This window comes from Haliotis rubra, unplaced genomic scaffold, assembly GCF_003918875.1.
Source record: "Haliotis rubra isolate DU_JTF1 unplaced genomic scaffold, ASM391887v1 Scf204, whole genome shotgun sequence".
Lineage (NCBI taxonomy): Eukaryota > Metazoa > Mollusca > Gastropoda > Lepetellida > Haliotidae > Haliotis > Haliotis rubra.
Window position 1 is genome coordinate 61244 of NW_025766048.1, and position 17247 is coordinate 78490.

Sequence of the window (17247 nt, forward strand, 5' to 3'; positions counted from 1 at the left end):
GTTGGAGGGGTACTATAAAGACGTATTTGACAATATCATTATCTTATGTCCTACTATAAATATTAACAAGACTTACACGGATAGATCTTGGGTGATGAAGGATCCCGATGTATATAAAATCGATCCGGGAACACACCTGCAGGACTATTTGAAAGTTTATCACAACAAATTTAAAGGGAAGCCGACGCTATTCATCCTGGATGACTGCAGCGGTAATAGAGAGATAACGAAAAAGAGAGATATGCTGTCCTACCTAGCGTTTTCAGGTCGACACGCAGAACATAGCGTCTGGGTGCTGACACAAAAATTCAACTCTGTGTTAAAGGATTTACGTGAACAGACGCTATGGGTGGCTCTATTTCACTGCAAGGACAGGGATTCGTTCGAGGAATGCTTGAGAGAGAAGGATGTGATGAGTAAACTAGACCGGGAACTGGTTAAGAAACAGCTCGCCAAAACTAAACATGCTAAGCTCGTGTTGAAAACCGACCAACCAGTGGATTACCAAGTAATAGTTTAGTAATTTTTAGTAAATTTTAGTAATGTTTTAGTAATTTTTAGTAAATTTTAGTAATGTTTTAGTAATTTTAGTAAGTTTTAGTAAAAATGTCGGTTTTTGAAGTTATAGTCGTGTGTAACCTAACCTTTATCTCTCTGTATTTAGTGTTGGTTGGTTATTATTTAAAAAATTAAAACTAGATTACTATATTATAAAATGGATTGTGATGAATTACTAGAACAGATATTAGTTTCAGATGAACAAAAGGACGACAAGCAGCGAGACAGACTAGTAACATTAGTTGTGGGTGGAAAGCCTAAACAATATTTAGGAGATAATATTACTGCTGATAAAATTCAGAAAATGTCAGATGAGGAAATAAATAAATTATACGCCAGGTATGAGTCACAACTCGGGGCTGAGATGACAAAAGTTATAGGTTCTACTATTACCCAGATTTACACAGGTATAGCATCATTATTTTTACCCATCCCACTGGAACGTCGACTCTATTTGTGGGAGGACCTAGAGAAAGACCCGTTTATTGAACACACCTTGAGCTCTATCAGCTGCGTGCTGTACCACAAATACGGGATGTTTTTAGCCCCGGTGACGGTGGCGATTATCACAGCAAAGCATTGTCAATTTAAAGAGGAAAAAAATAATAATAATAATATACAAGATGGATACTACCCAGGAAGAAATGACCAAGATTCCAGAGGAGGAAACACCGAAGACGGAGCCAGTGACGCATGTCACAAAGAAGAAGAACAAAAAAAGAGTTGAAGCTGGTAGAAAAAACGCCTTAGCCAGGCACCATAAAAATAATTACACATTGTGGTTTACCGTAGGTGGTGTAGTAGCGACTGCTGTTGTTTCATTATTTATGTTATTTAAACCAAAACAAACACAACCACAGCCATCACCAACACCCCCAGAGGAGATCAACCCCCACATTATGTTATAATTAAAATTATATTTCTATTAATATATATTATGTCTGAGGGAAAAACATTCGTTAATGATGCATACCACGCCTTAGTGGTTTCCGGACTAGCAGTAGGATACGCTCGGTTGACTAAAATGATTATAAAACAACCGACTATAAAACTCGACTTCGACCTGCAGGATATTGCTATGCTTACTATGAATATTGGTATGGCGATGGCCACCAAGGACGTTCTGATAAAACAAGGTATTATACCTGAAAATATTTTAAAGTAATATATATAATATGGCCACGATAGCAATGATGGTTGGTGGAGCTCTTGTGAATGCCCTAGCATTTTCCGGGAGTAATTATCTATTTTCTAAATTAAGAGAGTCAAACGTGGCTGATGTAGAAGCGGAGAGAAAACGACACGATATAGCTGTAGAAAAACTGCAGACCGCACAGGCTGAATACGCTAAGAGACGCATGAAGAGATTAGATTTTATCAATAATCAACTACAACGCGAAAATCATTCTGTTAGAACTTTCAAGGACGTCGACGAAGCTATGAAAGAATACTACGTGCTAACAGGTAAACAACTAGAACCATTCGGCAATGCACCAAGGATTTCTCAGTATTACACTCCTTCCGATGGACAAAAAGATCGTGAATTGGCATTCGTGGCACTGGGTTTAGCATCGACAGTGTTAATTGTGAAACAATTAGACTAATTACACAAATTATTATATCAAAAATGAGATACGCACCATATCTTTGTCAATGGGTTCTTATGGGGAAAACTGAAATTTGTGGTAATAAAAGCCGCATTGAGGGTTATTGTTGTTTTCACCGTAAAGGTTATACTAACTATATTTGTTCGGTGTGTGGTACAGGAGTTAAAGGTCATTACCGATTATGTAAAGCTCACGGCGCGGATAAATTACGATTTAAACTTATTTATGATAAGAAAAAAGACTACATCTGCGAAGTTAAACTTTTGTTAAAGATAATGGTATAAGTATATATATTTTTTTATCACTGTGGTATGATTTGTAATTCCTCACGTACGAAACCTCTACGTGGTCCGTCTTTCAAGAAGTATAGGTTAGGTTCCCCGTCTTTGACATCCACTCGACTGATATTGTACGTTTTCATAGACCATATAGGATCTGTAGCACGTTTACAGGTGTCTCCCTCGTATTCACCTGGTTGATATAAATATCTAACAAGCGCGCGATCTGGAATTTTTTTTTCCTTTTTACGACGGGGTGCTGCTGCCTCTGATACAACGGATTTCATACGGATTGCTTCGACTGGTCTCTTATCAAGTAGTCTTGTTATTTCATGATTCATGAAGTCAACCACCCGTGGAAGTTGTTCTACCCATTCAGTGTTTCTGTTATTAGGATCCGCTAAATCAAGTGAATATTGGTGTGAAAACAAACGTTCGGCTATGGAGCGATTGAATCTCTCTACTGTAGCTTGACTTCGATGGGCTCCCACCTCACCGCGTCTAACTTCTACGTTATGCTTGGTTAGCAGTTTCGACACGGATCCCATGAATTCCCTGCCTGGATCGACTTGCAATAAATAAGGCCATGTAAGCCGACTACGCTTGTATATTCGCTTAAACGTTTGTGCTACTTGAACCGAGTCTTTCGTGGTTAATGGTTCAGCTTCCTTGTAGCGGCTGGCTACGTCTACAACTGTCAGGGCGTACTTATAGGTTTTACCTCTCACCCTGTCGTGTGGAAGAAACAACAGGTCGGCCTGGTGAACTTGATTAGGTGTATGTATACCGAATTTTCTCCTCGGTATATATTTTGGTGCTGGTAAGTATATTTGCCATATAGCTTGTTTTTGTAACCAGGCTTTGGCTTTTTCTTCCGAAACACGTGCGGTTTTAGATAATTTTGTAATAGCAACTACCCCTTTCCAATATCCTCGCGGGCTGTAGTAAATTTTCTCCATTATATATATAAATTTACATTTTTTTTATGACCGTAAACAAAGGTTTTGACACCATCTGAAGCTATCCATCGTTTTGTATCCATTGGTGATAGAGACGTCTTATTTATAGTCATCCCGTATATCTTGTGCCCGTCACTACGAAGTATGTTCATCTGGTGTTTGAACAGTTTTCATCTCGAACAGGGTCTGTTTGTAGAGGGTATGTTTAATATGTCGTTTCACCACGTTCTTTTTCACACCTTTAGCCTTTCTTATTTCAGCGTCGTCTTCTTTTTTGATAGAATACATCTTAGGTCTCAATCCGACGCATTCGGTGATTGGTGTGCCTTCATCTTACCTAACACCTTTTTGTTGACTTGGCTATTCATGGGGTGGTCTTTTGAGAAATCGCTGGTATCGTATAGGTGTATATTGTTTTTCATATCCTCGTACACGTCCTCGGTTTGAATTTCCATGAGTAATGAATCCGTATCCGTGTACAACACCTCGCACCCTTCACCGTATTGTTTCTTGAGCTCGTTATAGTAGAAGTCATACATGAGATGTTTGGATAGGTCTAGAATGCTCATACCAACATAAACCGGTCGATTAAGTATAATGTGGCTCTTTTTCATATGTATCGCTGCCAAGTCATCATCGAATATAATACTTCTATTGTATGCGGGGCTGGATATCAATTTCCATCGTTTTACCAAATACAGAGTTGTTCATGAGTTTGTACAGGTTTTTCTCGAAGTCGCTGGTGGCTATTTTACGTAAATCCGTGTTCATTCTGATGTATGGTTCCATCCACTTGCTTTGATTGAATTTTAGTACCCTATGTATTTTAGTCAGCTTCATACTCAGCGACAGATATAGTTGTAAATTGCGATAGTGAATGATGTACTTGGTTTTATTCATCAAGTTAGGCACGAGTTTTTCAACGTTTACCACCCGTCCTGTAGGACCCAGCAAATTTCGTTGGTAGTCAGACATCCATTCCATATTCACCTTCAAACGCTCTGGAGCCAGGGGATAACTGTTGTGTGAGGTTGTGTGGGCGTGCGCGTGGTGTCACTCTCGGTTAACTAAAAGGACAACAGATGAATATCATATTACTGCGTTGCCTGGTCAAACACGACTTGCTACACATGTTAAAAAAAACCGTTGCGAAATATGTACAGAGCATGGCGAAATACATACGCCTTGAAACATCGCCACGGCGCACCCCTTTCATTTGTCTGTGACGCTTTCACTTGAAGGGTAACAGAAGGCTTTCAAAACTCAGTACAGCCCAACTAAGACGCACTCTAATGTCTCTTTGTAAATCGAGCGATTGCAAACATTAAACCAGGTCAGGGTTGTACTGGTAATGTCAGTTCAAACAAAGTGCCAAACCATTGGCTTTAGTATGCTTGTTCATAACTATATACGGAGTCACAGACAGACCTTGATGAACTCAAATGATGTTTGCTAAAGGTTCATGGTGTCTTTACTCACTTCGTTACTAATATAGGATATTCAAACACTTGACATACAGGGTAGAACAAGCAGTTCATGTGTGGGTCGTATTAGAATTAAGCATTCCTTCAGTTAAAGTTGTTGTTTGGGGTTTTTTTTGTTTATTTAGTTTGGGGATTGCTGTTTAACGTCGCACCTGCCATTAAACTGACTACTAGTTTGCGTCTTGTAAATGATCAGGTAAACTGGTAGGTGATATAATGAACAAATCGATTCTGACCTCGTTAATCATTAAGTCGCCTGTTATGGCCAGCACAGATTGCTTAATGATTAAAATGCGATTTGTTTCGGTTGGTTGATGGTTTTTCGCCGCACGCAGCAATATGCCAGCTCTATGGTGGCGGTCTGTAACTAACCGAGTTCGATCCAGACAGCCCAGTGATCAACAGCATAAGCATCAATCTACGCAACTGTTTAAGTTGACGTAGTGCTGACGGTATATACATAATGGCTTAACATGTATCTGTGCATACTCATTCAATTTCAGAACTTGTGCTGTTTGTCCCTTTTCCCATTAGAAAAATCATCATTTTCGTGTTCTTTTAATAGTTTTGTTAAAACTCATCTTTGAAGCGTCCACTATTCTATTTACTTACATTCTTTAACGTTGCGGTGGGAACACGTGGGTAGGTAGGTTCAGTGCATTACATACGTCCATTATTATGTTTTTACAGATTAATAAGTGTATGCAGAACAGAGGGATCGGGTGAACCTGGCACAGTCAGGCTGGTAAGGCTCATCATCAGCTCAGGGCCCTTGCAGTCCAGACAGCGAATGGGAGTTCTCCCAGGAAACGCTGCCTAGTCGAACCTATCAATAACTCTCTGGAGAATATGTAGACTCCCAAACACTGCAGCCTTCTGCATTACCCAGAGTGTCAGAAGGGCTGTGCTCCCGGTGGAGAACTCGGGCACTCTCCTGATCTGCACTTAGTGATCAGGAGGTACCAAACCAAGGGCACCGAGAACAATGAGGAGCCTGACGACAGTGTACTTGGGATGTAAGCGAAACATTTCAAAGGCGAGGTCCGCATATTTGGCATGCTTTGCAATGGTTTCACTCTTTGGAGTTGATGTACGTGTTGCTTCATTGACATTTTACTCTGCCGCATAACTCCTAGATTTCTGGCACAGGCAGGTGATGACACATTTTTGGCACAGGCAGGGGATGGCACATTTCTGGCACAGGCAGGTAATGGCACATTTCTGGTACAGGCAGGTGATGGCACATTTCTGTACAGGCAGGTGATGGCACATTTCTGACACAGGCAGGTGATGGCACATTTCTGGTACAGGCAGGTGATGACACATTTCGGACACAGGCAGGTGATGGCACATTTCTGGCACAGGCAGCCGATGGCACATTTCTGATACAGGCAGGGGATGGCACATTTCTGGTACAGGCAGGTGATGGCACATTACTGGTACAGGCAGGTGATGGCACATTTCCTGCACAGACAGGTGATGGCACATTTCTGGCACAGGCAGGTGATGGCACATTTCTGGTACAGGCAGGTGATGGCACATTACTGGTACAGGCAGGTGATGGCATATTTCCTGCACAGACAGGTGATGGCACATTTCTGTACAGACAGGTGATGGCACATTTCGGACACAGGCAGGTGATGGCACATTTCTGGTACAGGCAGCCGATGGCACATTTCTGATACAGGCAGGGGATGGCACATTACTGGTACAGGCAGGTGATGGCACATTTCCTGCACAGACAGGTGATGTACATTTCTGGCACAGGCAGATCATGCAATGTCACAGTCATCGATTCTGTCAGTGAGTGATGATGAGACCTTTTGTAGCTGATATTCTATCCTAGAGTATGAGATTTTGTTTTGAGGTAATTAAGGGTCATCCATACCCTCATATAAGCTTTGCAGGCTTCAATTTTGGACTCCACTGTTCAATGGATATGTACGACCTGTCTACATAACATACGGTTAAGTTTGACAGAACAGCTCCGCATATACAAGGGTACACGCGTATGGTAACATACTGGACTGAAATGTTATCAGGAAAAACACCTATCCTTTCATACTTGTATAAATTGCTTTTTGAAGATCATTACAAAACTTGACTAAGTGGAATTCTTCATTTAGAATCTATCTCTTGAAAAATGGTCTTCTGTACCGGTGGATGTGAGGACCAAGGCTCACAATATCCACAACTGGCAGATGTACTTGTTAAAAAGGAGTGGACTCAATATTGAACCTTGAGGCACTCCAACAGCTAAAGATGTTGGGTTTGAGTTTGCCGACTCCGAGGTAATGTGCGTATCTCGTTGATAATATGTCGTTTTGAAAATATGTTTATTTATATATTCATTCATATGGTTTATATATTTGGCACGTAGTTATGTTGAGCACAAATACTGTAGCGAATGAGGTGATTATCTTTAATAATGTAATACAGATAGACAGACAGGGTATATGTGCAACATAACTGCATAGCTGGCCACACACCGTTTGATATAACGGTAAAATTAAAGAGGAAAAAGCTTCACTCACCCGCTCATGGCTGTGCCAGTGTAAGAAATGACACACATTCAATTCACTGTACCCTTTATACATACAGCACCGTGAAATAGGTCTGGCAAAGATCACGTGATATGAACACACATGTCACAACTTGGAAAACACTCACTCGTGAATGTGAATCTAATACATGTACGTATATGCTCGACACAGACAAGAAGTAGTTCAAGCCTAGACTGTCCCTATTGTTCCGTGTTTGTCACCTCGGCTCTGACTAATAAGACATTGCGAAAGTGCGTTTAACCTATATTCTCCCTTCATTTTTTCAGCTTTTAGGTAGCCATATGCTTTGGGGAAAGGTATGTAAATATCAGTCACTTGCTTAGATTTTTCAGTTAAGAAAACCTTAGATTTTTCAGCCGCTCATACAACCACCATTCATACTGAAAATTGGATACTCTAAACAACAGATTTGACCATTTGTCATAATGTCGCGCTGCTTTATTACTGAGCTTTGAATAATAATGATAATTGAAAAAAGGGCGACAATGCGACCCTTTTCAAGTTGAAACTATGTAGCGTGTGAAACAGGCCTCAAAACAAATGACACTGTTATACTGATAATAGCGAATTGTCGCCTTTTCCATAATGGTGCGTGCCTATGGTTTTAAACTGTTTTGGGCATGATAATATGTGGAAATACTCCTTTGTGTGTCCTGGGATATGATGACATGTGTCAACCAAGTCAGCGAGCCTGACCACCCGACCCCGTTAGTCTCCGAGAGGGAGCGCTTCATCGAGACATACATTTTAGGCTTGTAGAAAAAGACATATGATCAGGACATAAATAATTTATCTTTCCATTATATACGCCGATGCTGTATTTGTTTACCACGCTTAAACTGATAACGTATATTATAAATCCACCTGACATTAAAGGGGGACCAATCCACTTAACGTATGTACTCGCAGTTGGTCCAAGTCGCCCTAAAATATCACCACCACCACCATGAACTCGCAAGAGAGATGACCTTGAGAGGAATAAATCATGCGATTTTAGGGGCGCTTTTTTGGGGGGAGTGACTAAGTAGCGAGTGAGTGAGTTTGGTTCAACGCCGTCTTTAGCAATATTCCCGCAATATCACGGCAGGGGACACCAGAAATGGGCTTCACACATTGTACCCATGTGGGGAATCCGGGTCCTCGGCGTGACGAGCGGACGCTTTAACCACTTGGCTACCCCGCTGCCCAAGGGACAGGGTTGGCTGATTCGTGGCAAACTTCACCTGTGCGCCCCTTACGCGTGCCGACATCTATTATCTCTAAGAAATCCTAGCATCACTTGCGTCTTACCTCTAGCATCAACAGGGACTGTGGGTAGCCTAGTGGTTAAAGTCAAAGTCCCGGGTTCGAGTCCCCGGGTTCGAGTGTGAAACTTCAACTACTATCATACTTCAAATATGCAACGCATACGCTTTAACCATGTACTGTTAATTCTCCTAACTGTTTAACATCATCTTCAGTGGGCGACACACATTAGGCCTTGGGCAATGAGCGAAAGTCTATCGCAGTTTGCTTCCCAAGCCTGTTTATCGATGTTATGACACATTCCACACGCCTACACTGCTTCCAGTGTCAATATACACAGCTACTCTCGTTGGAGGAAAACTGTCATTTAAAACACCCTTCTCGACACAAACACAAGCAAAACATGAGTAACATTATGTTCAGGTGATGTGGATGAATCCCCTCGGTGACGCAGATCTTAGGCGTTTACCACTTTGATGTCTCCCACGGTCAGAGGGGCTGACAACATGGAAACATAATGAGGCCTGTCGGGCTTAGGGACGCTGCTCTAACAGCCATACTTGGACAAAATTGCCAGTGTTTCATAATTTTGTGCTGAATATACTTTGAAGAGCGAATGTTCATTTTGGTAAACTTACATACAGATTCATCTTTATGATCCATTTTATGATATAAAATATCATTTCCTCATAGTCAGTACACCATAACGTCACAATGAGTATACCATAGTGAATATACCATAACGTCACAGTGAGTATACCATAACGTCACAGTGAATATACCATAGTGAATATACCATAACGTCATAGTGAGTATACCATAGTGAATATACCATAACGTCACAATCAGTATACCAAAGTGAACATACTATAACGTCACAGTGAATATACCATAGTAAATATATGATAACGTCACAGTGAGTATACCACCTTGAAGCGAATACACCAAGAGGTGAGGTGAGGTGAAATTGGGTTTAACGTCGTACTTGAGAATATTTCGCTCATATGACGACAATACACCAAGACGTCACTGTGACTATACCATAGTGAATATACCATAACATCACAATGAGTATACCATAGTGAATATACCATAACGTCACAGTGAATATACCATAGTGAATATACCATAACGTCAAAGAGAATATATCATAGTGAATATACCATAACGTCACAGTGAGTATACCATAGTGAATATACCATAACGTCACAGTGAATATACCATAGTGAATATACCATAACGTCACAGTGAATATACCTATAGTGAATATACCATAACGTCACAATGAGTATACCATAGTGAATATACCATAACGGCACAGTGAACATACCCTAGTGAATATACCATAACGTCACAGTGAGTATACCATAGTGAATATACCATAACGTCACAGTGAATATACCATAGTGAATATACCATAACGTCACAGTGAACATGCCCTAGTGAATATACCATAACGTCACAGTGAGTATGCCATAGTGAATATATTATAACGTCACCGTGAGTATACCATCTTGTAGCGAATACGCCATGACGTCACAGTGACTATACCATAGTCAATATACCATAATGTCACAGTGAATGTACCACAGTGAATATACCATAACGTCACAGTGAATGCACCATAACGACACAGTGAATATACCATAGTGAATACACCATGACGTCACAGTGACTACGACCATAGTGAATATGCCATAGCGTAACAGTGAGTATACCACAGTGAATATACCATAACGTCATAGTGAGTATACCATAGTGAATATACCATAACGACACAGTGAGTTTACCATTGTGAATATACCATACCGTCACAGTGAGTATACCAGTAGAGGATACTAAATGACCTTCCGTGGAATACCATTTTTATTAAACGAGTTAATGATTTCTTTCACGAGTTTAATAAAATGGTATTTCATGGAAGCGAGTTTAGTATGCTGTTTATTACTCTCCAACAAAATTTGATAGTAACTGCCTACGGTGTGATGACTCTCAGCTTTCTGCGAGTTGAGCAAGGTCTTATACATTGTGACAGAGGTATTAGCATTGTGACGTCATATCTGTAAATCGCTATGAGGGGCGGTGGGGTAGCCTAATGGTTAAAGCGTTGGCTCGTCACACCGAAGACCCGGGTTCGAATCCCCACATGGGTACTATGTGTGAAGCCCATGTCTGGTGTACCCCGCCGTGATGCTGCTGGAATATTGCTAAAAGCGACGTAAAACCAAACTCAGTCAGTCAGTCAGTCATTATGACGTCATACGTCTTGCGGTATTACACTAGCGTAATATTGCAGTAAAAATATTACACTGCAGTATCTTTCACGGGCGAGTAATAATAGTGAATATACCAAAACGACACAGTGAGTATATCATAGTGAATATACCATAACGTGACAGTGAATAGACCACAAGGTGATAATGAATGTAACATATTGCCACAAGGAATATACTGCGAAGCCACACTGATTATACCTTGGTCCCAAAATAGATATGCAGTAACTCCACACGCGAAACTAATTATGACCTTATTAATGATAAATGTACAACCGTCCTCCTACATGTACACCATACCTGGTTCAGCATAACACAATCTGCGGTAAAAAGAAATCCAGTCCATATACCCCAAAAGAATAAAGTTTCTTATTGCCAAAGAAAACTATTCAAAAATAAAAATATGCCACAGAAAACAAACTACAGATTACTAGGTTCTGTTCATTGTGGCATATCTAACATATAAATGTTTCGTTTATTTTGTTTGATTTTTGTTTGTTATTCATCGCTTTTCCGATTTGTTTCTATGATCTCTGATGGATAAAATTCTCTTTGGCATTGATTTAAAATTAAATAAACAATAATAATCTAGATTATATAAATGATAGTTTGGTGATGATTTGACAGAATCATAATAATAATTGCATTTATATAGCGCATCATTCACTAATAAATGCTCTGTGCGCTTAAGATGGAAAATGACACTTGAAAAGGAATGTTTTGAGGCCAGTCTTAAAAGATGTTAGTGACTCGCTGGTTTTGAGTTCAGAATCCATTTAATCTCATGCTGAGAAATCTTTTCCTTGCATGTGCTTCCACAGTTAGCAAGTAATGCCTGATATGAAATCTTAATAGAAATATAGTATCTCGATGTATCATTTAAGACGATTTAACTATTTAGCACCCAAAACCGCTACCACAGAATATAGTGCTATTGGACGATCAAGCGATATAAACAACAATACAGTGTTTTGGAGACAATTATGACGTGACCAGTTACAATTGAATGACATTCTCTACTATCTAAAGATTGTCAGCTGTACTTTTCCCTCTCACGACACTGGTTATTTCCGTGTACAAACTGAACAAATAACAAATTACTTTGAATGATAAATATAATGTGAAACACTAAGAGTTTTGGTTAGAGAAACTGTATACTACGGATATATTAACAACAAATGAGCCCAAATGATTTATAAACGCTGAAAAACACACGATCAAACCGATGTATTTTGGACATATGCATCAGATGATCCACCGGCTCTTTTCCACGACCCTCACACCACCCCTGCTTTAACCCCCAACCCCCTAAGCTAGTTCCACGTGACCGGAATTGTTTACCCGCAGGGTGGTAGCAGCCATATGACAGTGATCACGGTTATTTGTGAAAAGAGCAACCCTCACGTGAGCTAGATCTGTTCTATTTGAAAGGATATCAGGTCAGCCGGGTAGAATTCCCCGCTGGGAACTCCAGTTCACACGCACACATATACATGTGCGTTACTGTGTGGTTGTATAATCAAGGTCGCCATTAAACCTACCGGATTAAATCTAAAACGGACGCCTAAGTTTGGTTTCATGCCGCTTTGAGAAAGTGAGTGAATATGGTTTTACGACGCCTTTAGCTATATTCCAGCAATATCACGGGACACCAGAAATGGGCTTCACACATTGTAACCATGTGGGGAATCGAACCCGGTTCATCGTTGTGACGAGCGGACGCTTTAACCACTAGGCTATCCCACCGCCATCAATCCTTCAACACACTATAATAGATGCATAAAAGAAAACAGTGTTTGATAATTCATGAACAATATTTTGTCTGTGTATTAGGGCTACACGGTATTACCATAGTCTGTCTCACAGTCCCTGAACCACATTATTTTCCCTACTGCCAAGCCCTCTCTGCAATGCTAAAGCCCTAAATAAAGCAAGTCTAGCCAGTCAGGTTCAGGCAAATCTCTGGTCTCCCTGGAGCTCCTTTTCAATTTAAATGGGTTTGTTTGTTACTATCAAAATTATATATATTCAGAGACTTACCATGAGTCTAGGTATTACAAGTATACCGGTATATCGCAATACGCTTTTCAAACGATACGTATTACAATATTTTTTCTGAGAACCGGTATTTTGGGTAAAGAACATATATGAAGTTTTGTGATTATCTTTTTGGTTAAGATTAAAATCTACACATAATTCCATTCACAACAGATGTTTTCCTTCGCTATTGAATGACAAAACTGCATATTTTAATGCAACAAATTGTATAAAAAGGAAAATAGAATCTAAGACTGCAACCTAATTTTGAGATTGCTGTTATCAGAGCCATAACATATATAGAGATTACTAAACGAGTGTCTGTCAGATACCATTTATCTTACAACGAGTTGTAAGATAAATGGTATCTGACAGACACGAGTACAGTAATCTATTTCTTACACACCGAAAATCACACCACTTTTGGATCAAATCGATGCATATTTTGCCCTTTCTCTGATTGTAGCAGCACATTAATACATAACACAACATCATGAATGAGTGACGTCACTCAGCAGACTACTTACTACACATGCATTGTGTAACCCTCCACAAAAGAGTATCAGTCATATTTGTGCATTTTTAAGGCAACAACGATGATGTAAACAGATAAGATCAAAGAACTAATATTAAACGCTCAAAACACATGACTTTGCAACTGTATATGGTTCTCTGTCAAGTGAAAGTAATTTCACAGTGTGACGTCATTATTATCGTTCCGAACATGTGCTAGGTGACGCTCATTCAATTTGAATACAGTTGTCATCGGAGGATCGCTTGGATTTCTTCGCGCGTGTGGGACTTGCACTTCCGTAAAAGTTAATGTTGAATATACCCCCATACACCGGAGCTGAAAATATTGAGGAGAGTTTGTCATTAAACGTAACCTTTGTGCTGGACTGTGACACCCCGGAGGTTACGTTCACAGTTGAAGGGAAGCTACTCTTCGTTGACTTAGCATGCTTGCTTTCTCGGCGCCCGACACTGCCTTTAAGGATGTGACTGATGTTTCGGTGTTGCGAGGATGAAATTTGACTATAGTTGTTTACACTCTGCATGTTACGATGGCCTGATATCTGCATAATGTGAGTTGGAGGAATATTTTCATCAGACAGTTTTTGGACAAGGAGTTTTCTTGCTGAATGGTTTGTGAAATTCCTGTTTTCAAAGCCAGCATGTTTTGACATCGTCTCATAATAGAACTCATTTTATTCATACGAACAGGTTGACGTTTGAACCAGGGGAATCTGCTAGATGGTTCCTTGGTGTTAATGGCAATATAGAAAGGTGTATCTGGACTGGAGTACCCTGCAGGACGGAGACTCGAGTACAGCTTGTACATGGATACTGGACAACGTTCATCATTAGTCGGCCAAGCTTTGGGGTGCATGTTACAGATACCCAAAGGATTATCCCCTTGGCATGTTTTCGACTGCCTCTCTGTGAATTCAAGAAATTCTCTACCATCTTAGTCAGTTTTAAGTGCAACATCCCCGCATTTCATGTCAGTGTGTGGTTTGACACAACGGATTCCAAAATGAGTGGTGTTGTTCCACCACATGGTGTTCAAAATGGATTTGGGATCGTGAGGACCTAGTTGTTTTGTTTCATAGAGTTTGTGAATGTCATCGTCAGTGAGCGATTCAGCACGGCGAGGTAGGTTACCCATTCATTCACTCTTTAGGACTTTTTTTGTGGTTTTGATGACCGTGTTTAACTTTTCGAATTCACAATTATTGATAAGTGATGAACAGTAGTGCTTTGACTTAAGGTACCTGTCAAAACTGGACAACATCCCGCGAACTGTAGATGGTTCATAATTGCTACCATCTTCCTTTCTGAGGCTAATAAAAAATGTACACAAATTGTCCCAAAGTTCTGTTGGTTGAATGGACTCGATAGGACGTGTGTCGCCATTTGCAATCATGAACCCTTGCAAACGCCTCATGTTGTACATTGTTTTACGTTGTGTGTTTCGGTTCTGATAGTCATGAACGAATTTGTCAATTTGAAAATGATCATATAGTTGTCCAGGGTTTGGGGATCGATCTGTATCGTTACAATCACCAGGTTCATCGGTAACAAAATCATCCTTCATCAGTTCATCAATTAAGTCAGTAGGTAAATCGATCTCACCACAAACTGGCACTGACGTTACCGTGTCAGGTAATTTCCTAAGGCGATACCTTGAAACCTGTCGCATCTCTCCTGTATCAGTTCTAATATTGTACATGTTGTATGTTCCAGCTGGAGCCACAATGGAGATAAAACGCCCTTTGTCTTTACCATCGATCCTCACGTAATCGTTTACACAGATGTTACTTATTGTTGAAGCCATTTTGAAGTCGTGACTATGCATAATCTGCAGCAACTCCGGTAGCAGACGACAAAGGAAATAAAGAAAAGAAAATATACATGTTACTATCTAAACTAAGTTCGGTTTATTTCATACATGCATACTTACAAGACAGTCGCATAAATAAGGTAGGCGACAGCTAAACAGATATTGTTTGGCACACGTAACAGGTCTGCATTCGATTGAAGCACGAGAAACTTATGATTGAATTTTAATCTAGAATGTAATCCGTCATAATCTGACCCTAGGCCATCATCATGGAGTAGCCATTCACGGGCTTGGAAATCGACCGTACACATATGTGCAATACCAGTTTTCTCACATGGGTTTCTCACCCACGGGTGTGTAAGAAAATACTCTTCATTTGAAACGTGGCAAGGTAGTTAATGGTGGATCGGTCAAGTTGCAGGAGAGGGGGGGGGGGGGGGGGAGGGGGTCGGGGATTATGGAGCATTTTGTGGAAGATCGGGCCTACACCTCTCTTGGAATGCAAGTTCGAGACAAGCTCCAGAATGCCCAAATTCAAGACAAACTTCTGGCCGAGTACAAATCTAGCTTAAAGAAAATCTGGAGCTCAGGAGCTGAATGCTCGAAACAAGGTCAAAGCCACCAATGCGTTTGTTGTGCCAGTTCTTTCCTATTCCTTTGGAGTAGTTGACTTGACAAAACAAGACATCCAGAGTCTTGACCGCCTGACCAGAAGGATCATATCTGATAACAGAGCCCACCACCATCATTCCTCTCTTAATCGTTTTTATATGAAAATCAGTTCGGGAGGTTTGATTAATGTGGAAGCTCTTCATGATAGAATTTTATTGTGTACTTTTGCACATATTTATTTTACGGATCATCCTTTGGTGATGCATATCAAGACTCAAGGTGAAAACAAGAAATTCTACAGCTATTTTAAGGACAGAATCTGAAATTTGATGTTGATTTTGTTGATGGCGATGTATTGCTGGAGGGTACAGCGATAGGACTAAAACGGGTGAAGTCCTTTACCAAGTCTGCCCAGAGTCGGTCATTTGTGGAAACGTATTCTGAGAAGCCATTGCATCGTCTGTACATGCAGTGTATGGAGCAGAACAGCAATCCCACCGACTCCTTCGCCTGGATGAAGTCGGCTGGTCTTAAATGTGAAACAGAGGGCTTTCTTTTTGCTGCCCAAGACCAGTCACTTCCCACTCACAATCGCCTATTTGTGATTCTTAAAGAAAATATCAATATGAAATGTCGATTGTGCAGTGAAAATAAAGAGACTGTCCAACACTTTGTCAGTGGATGTCCTTCCTTGGCACAAACAGCATATCTTAAACAACATGATGGCATGGCTTGCTGCACCTACTATCGTATTCGCCATGCCTGTGGCTTTGACTCCGAGGTCCATCCATGGTACGACCATGACCATGCTCAAGGCGCAGAGACATAATTACCCCGGATAAGCCAAACTGCCTGTATGACACTAGAAGGTGAACAGTTATATGACTTATCCGACCGAGTACCCATTCACTGAGGGTGAACAGAGGCAATTTTAAACAAACTCACTTGCCTAAGGTTAGACCACATGTGTCACGTGTGCTTTGTTGTGGGACAGGACTGAAGTCATAGAAGCTCACAGGAGTCAAGCTGCTGAAAACGGTCACCCATCCAAGGACTGTCCGTGACCAACGTTGCTTAACATCACCTGATTTGTGACCTGAGCTCTATGCACAAGACCACATACCATAGAACTTGTTGATAATGTCAGAAGAACACAAGCTGACCGACCGGTATATCTCCGGCAACGTTACACACACCCCAGTAGATGATTAAAGTAATACTAGTGAGTGAGTGAGTTAAGTTTTACGTCGTCTTCAGCAATATTCCAGCAATATCACGACAAGGGA

At 40.6% G+C, this 17247-nt stretch overlaps 1 protein-coding gene across 1 annotated transcript in view; it reads right to left on the minus strand.

Moving 5' to 3' along the window:
• LOC124275932 (DBH-like monooxygenase protein 1 homolog) overlaps positions 1 to 7443 on the minus strand; it is a 51528-nt gene extending 44085 nt beyond the window's left edge. The window contains exon 1 of the mRNA XM_046711634.1: positions 7421 to 7443. Coding sequence (XP_046567590.1) covers positions 7421 to 7428 — 8 coding nt within the window. The 5' untranslated portion in view covers positions 7429 to 7443. The remainder of the gene's footprint in view (positions 1 to 7420) is intronic.
• Between the last annotated feature and the right edge of the window lie 9804 nt (positions 7444 to 17247).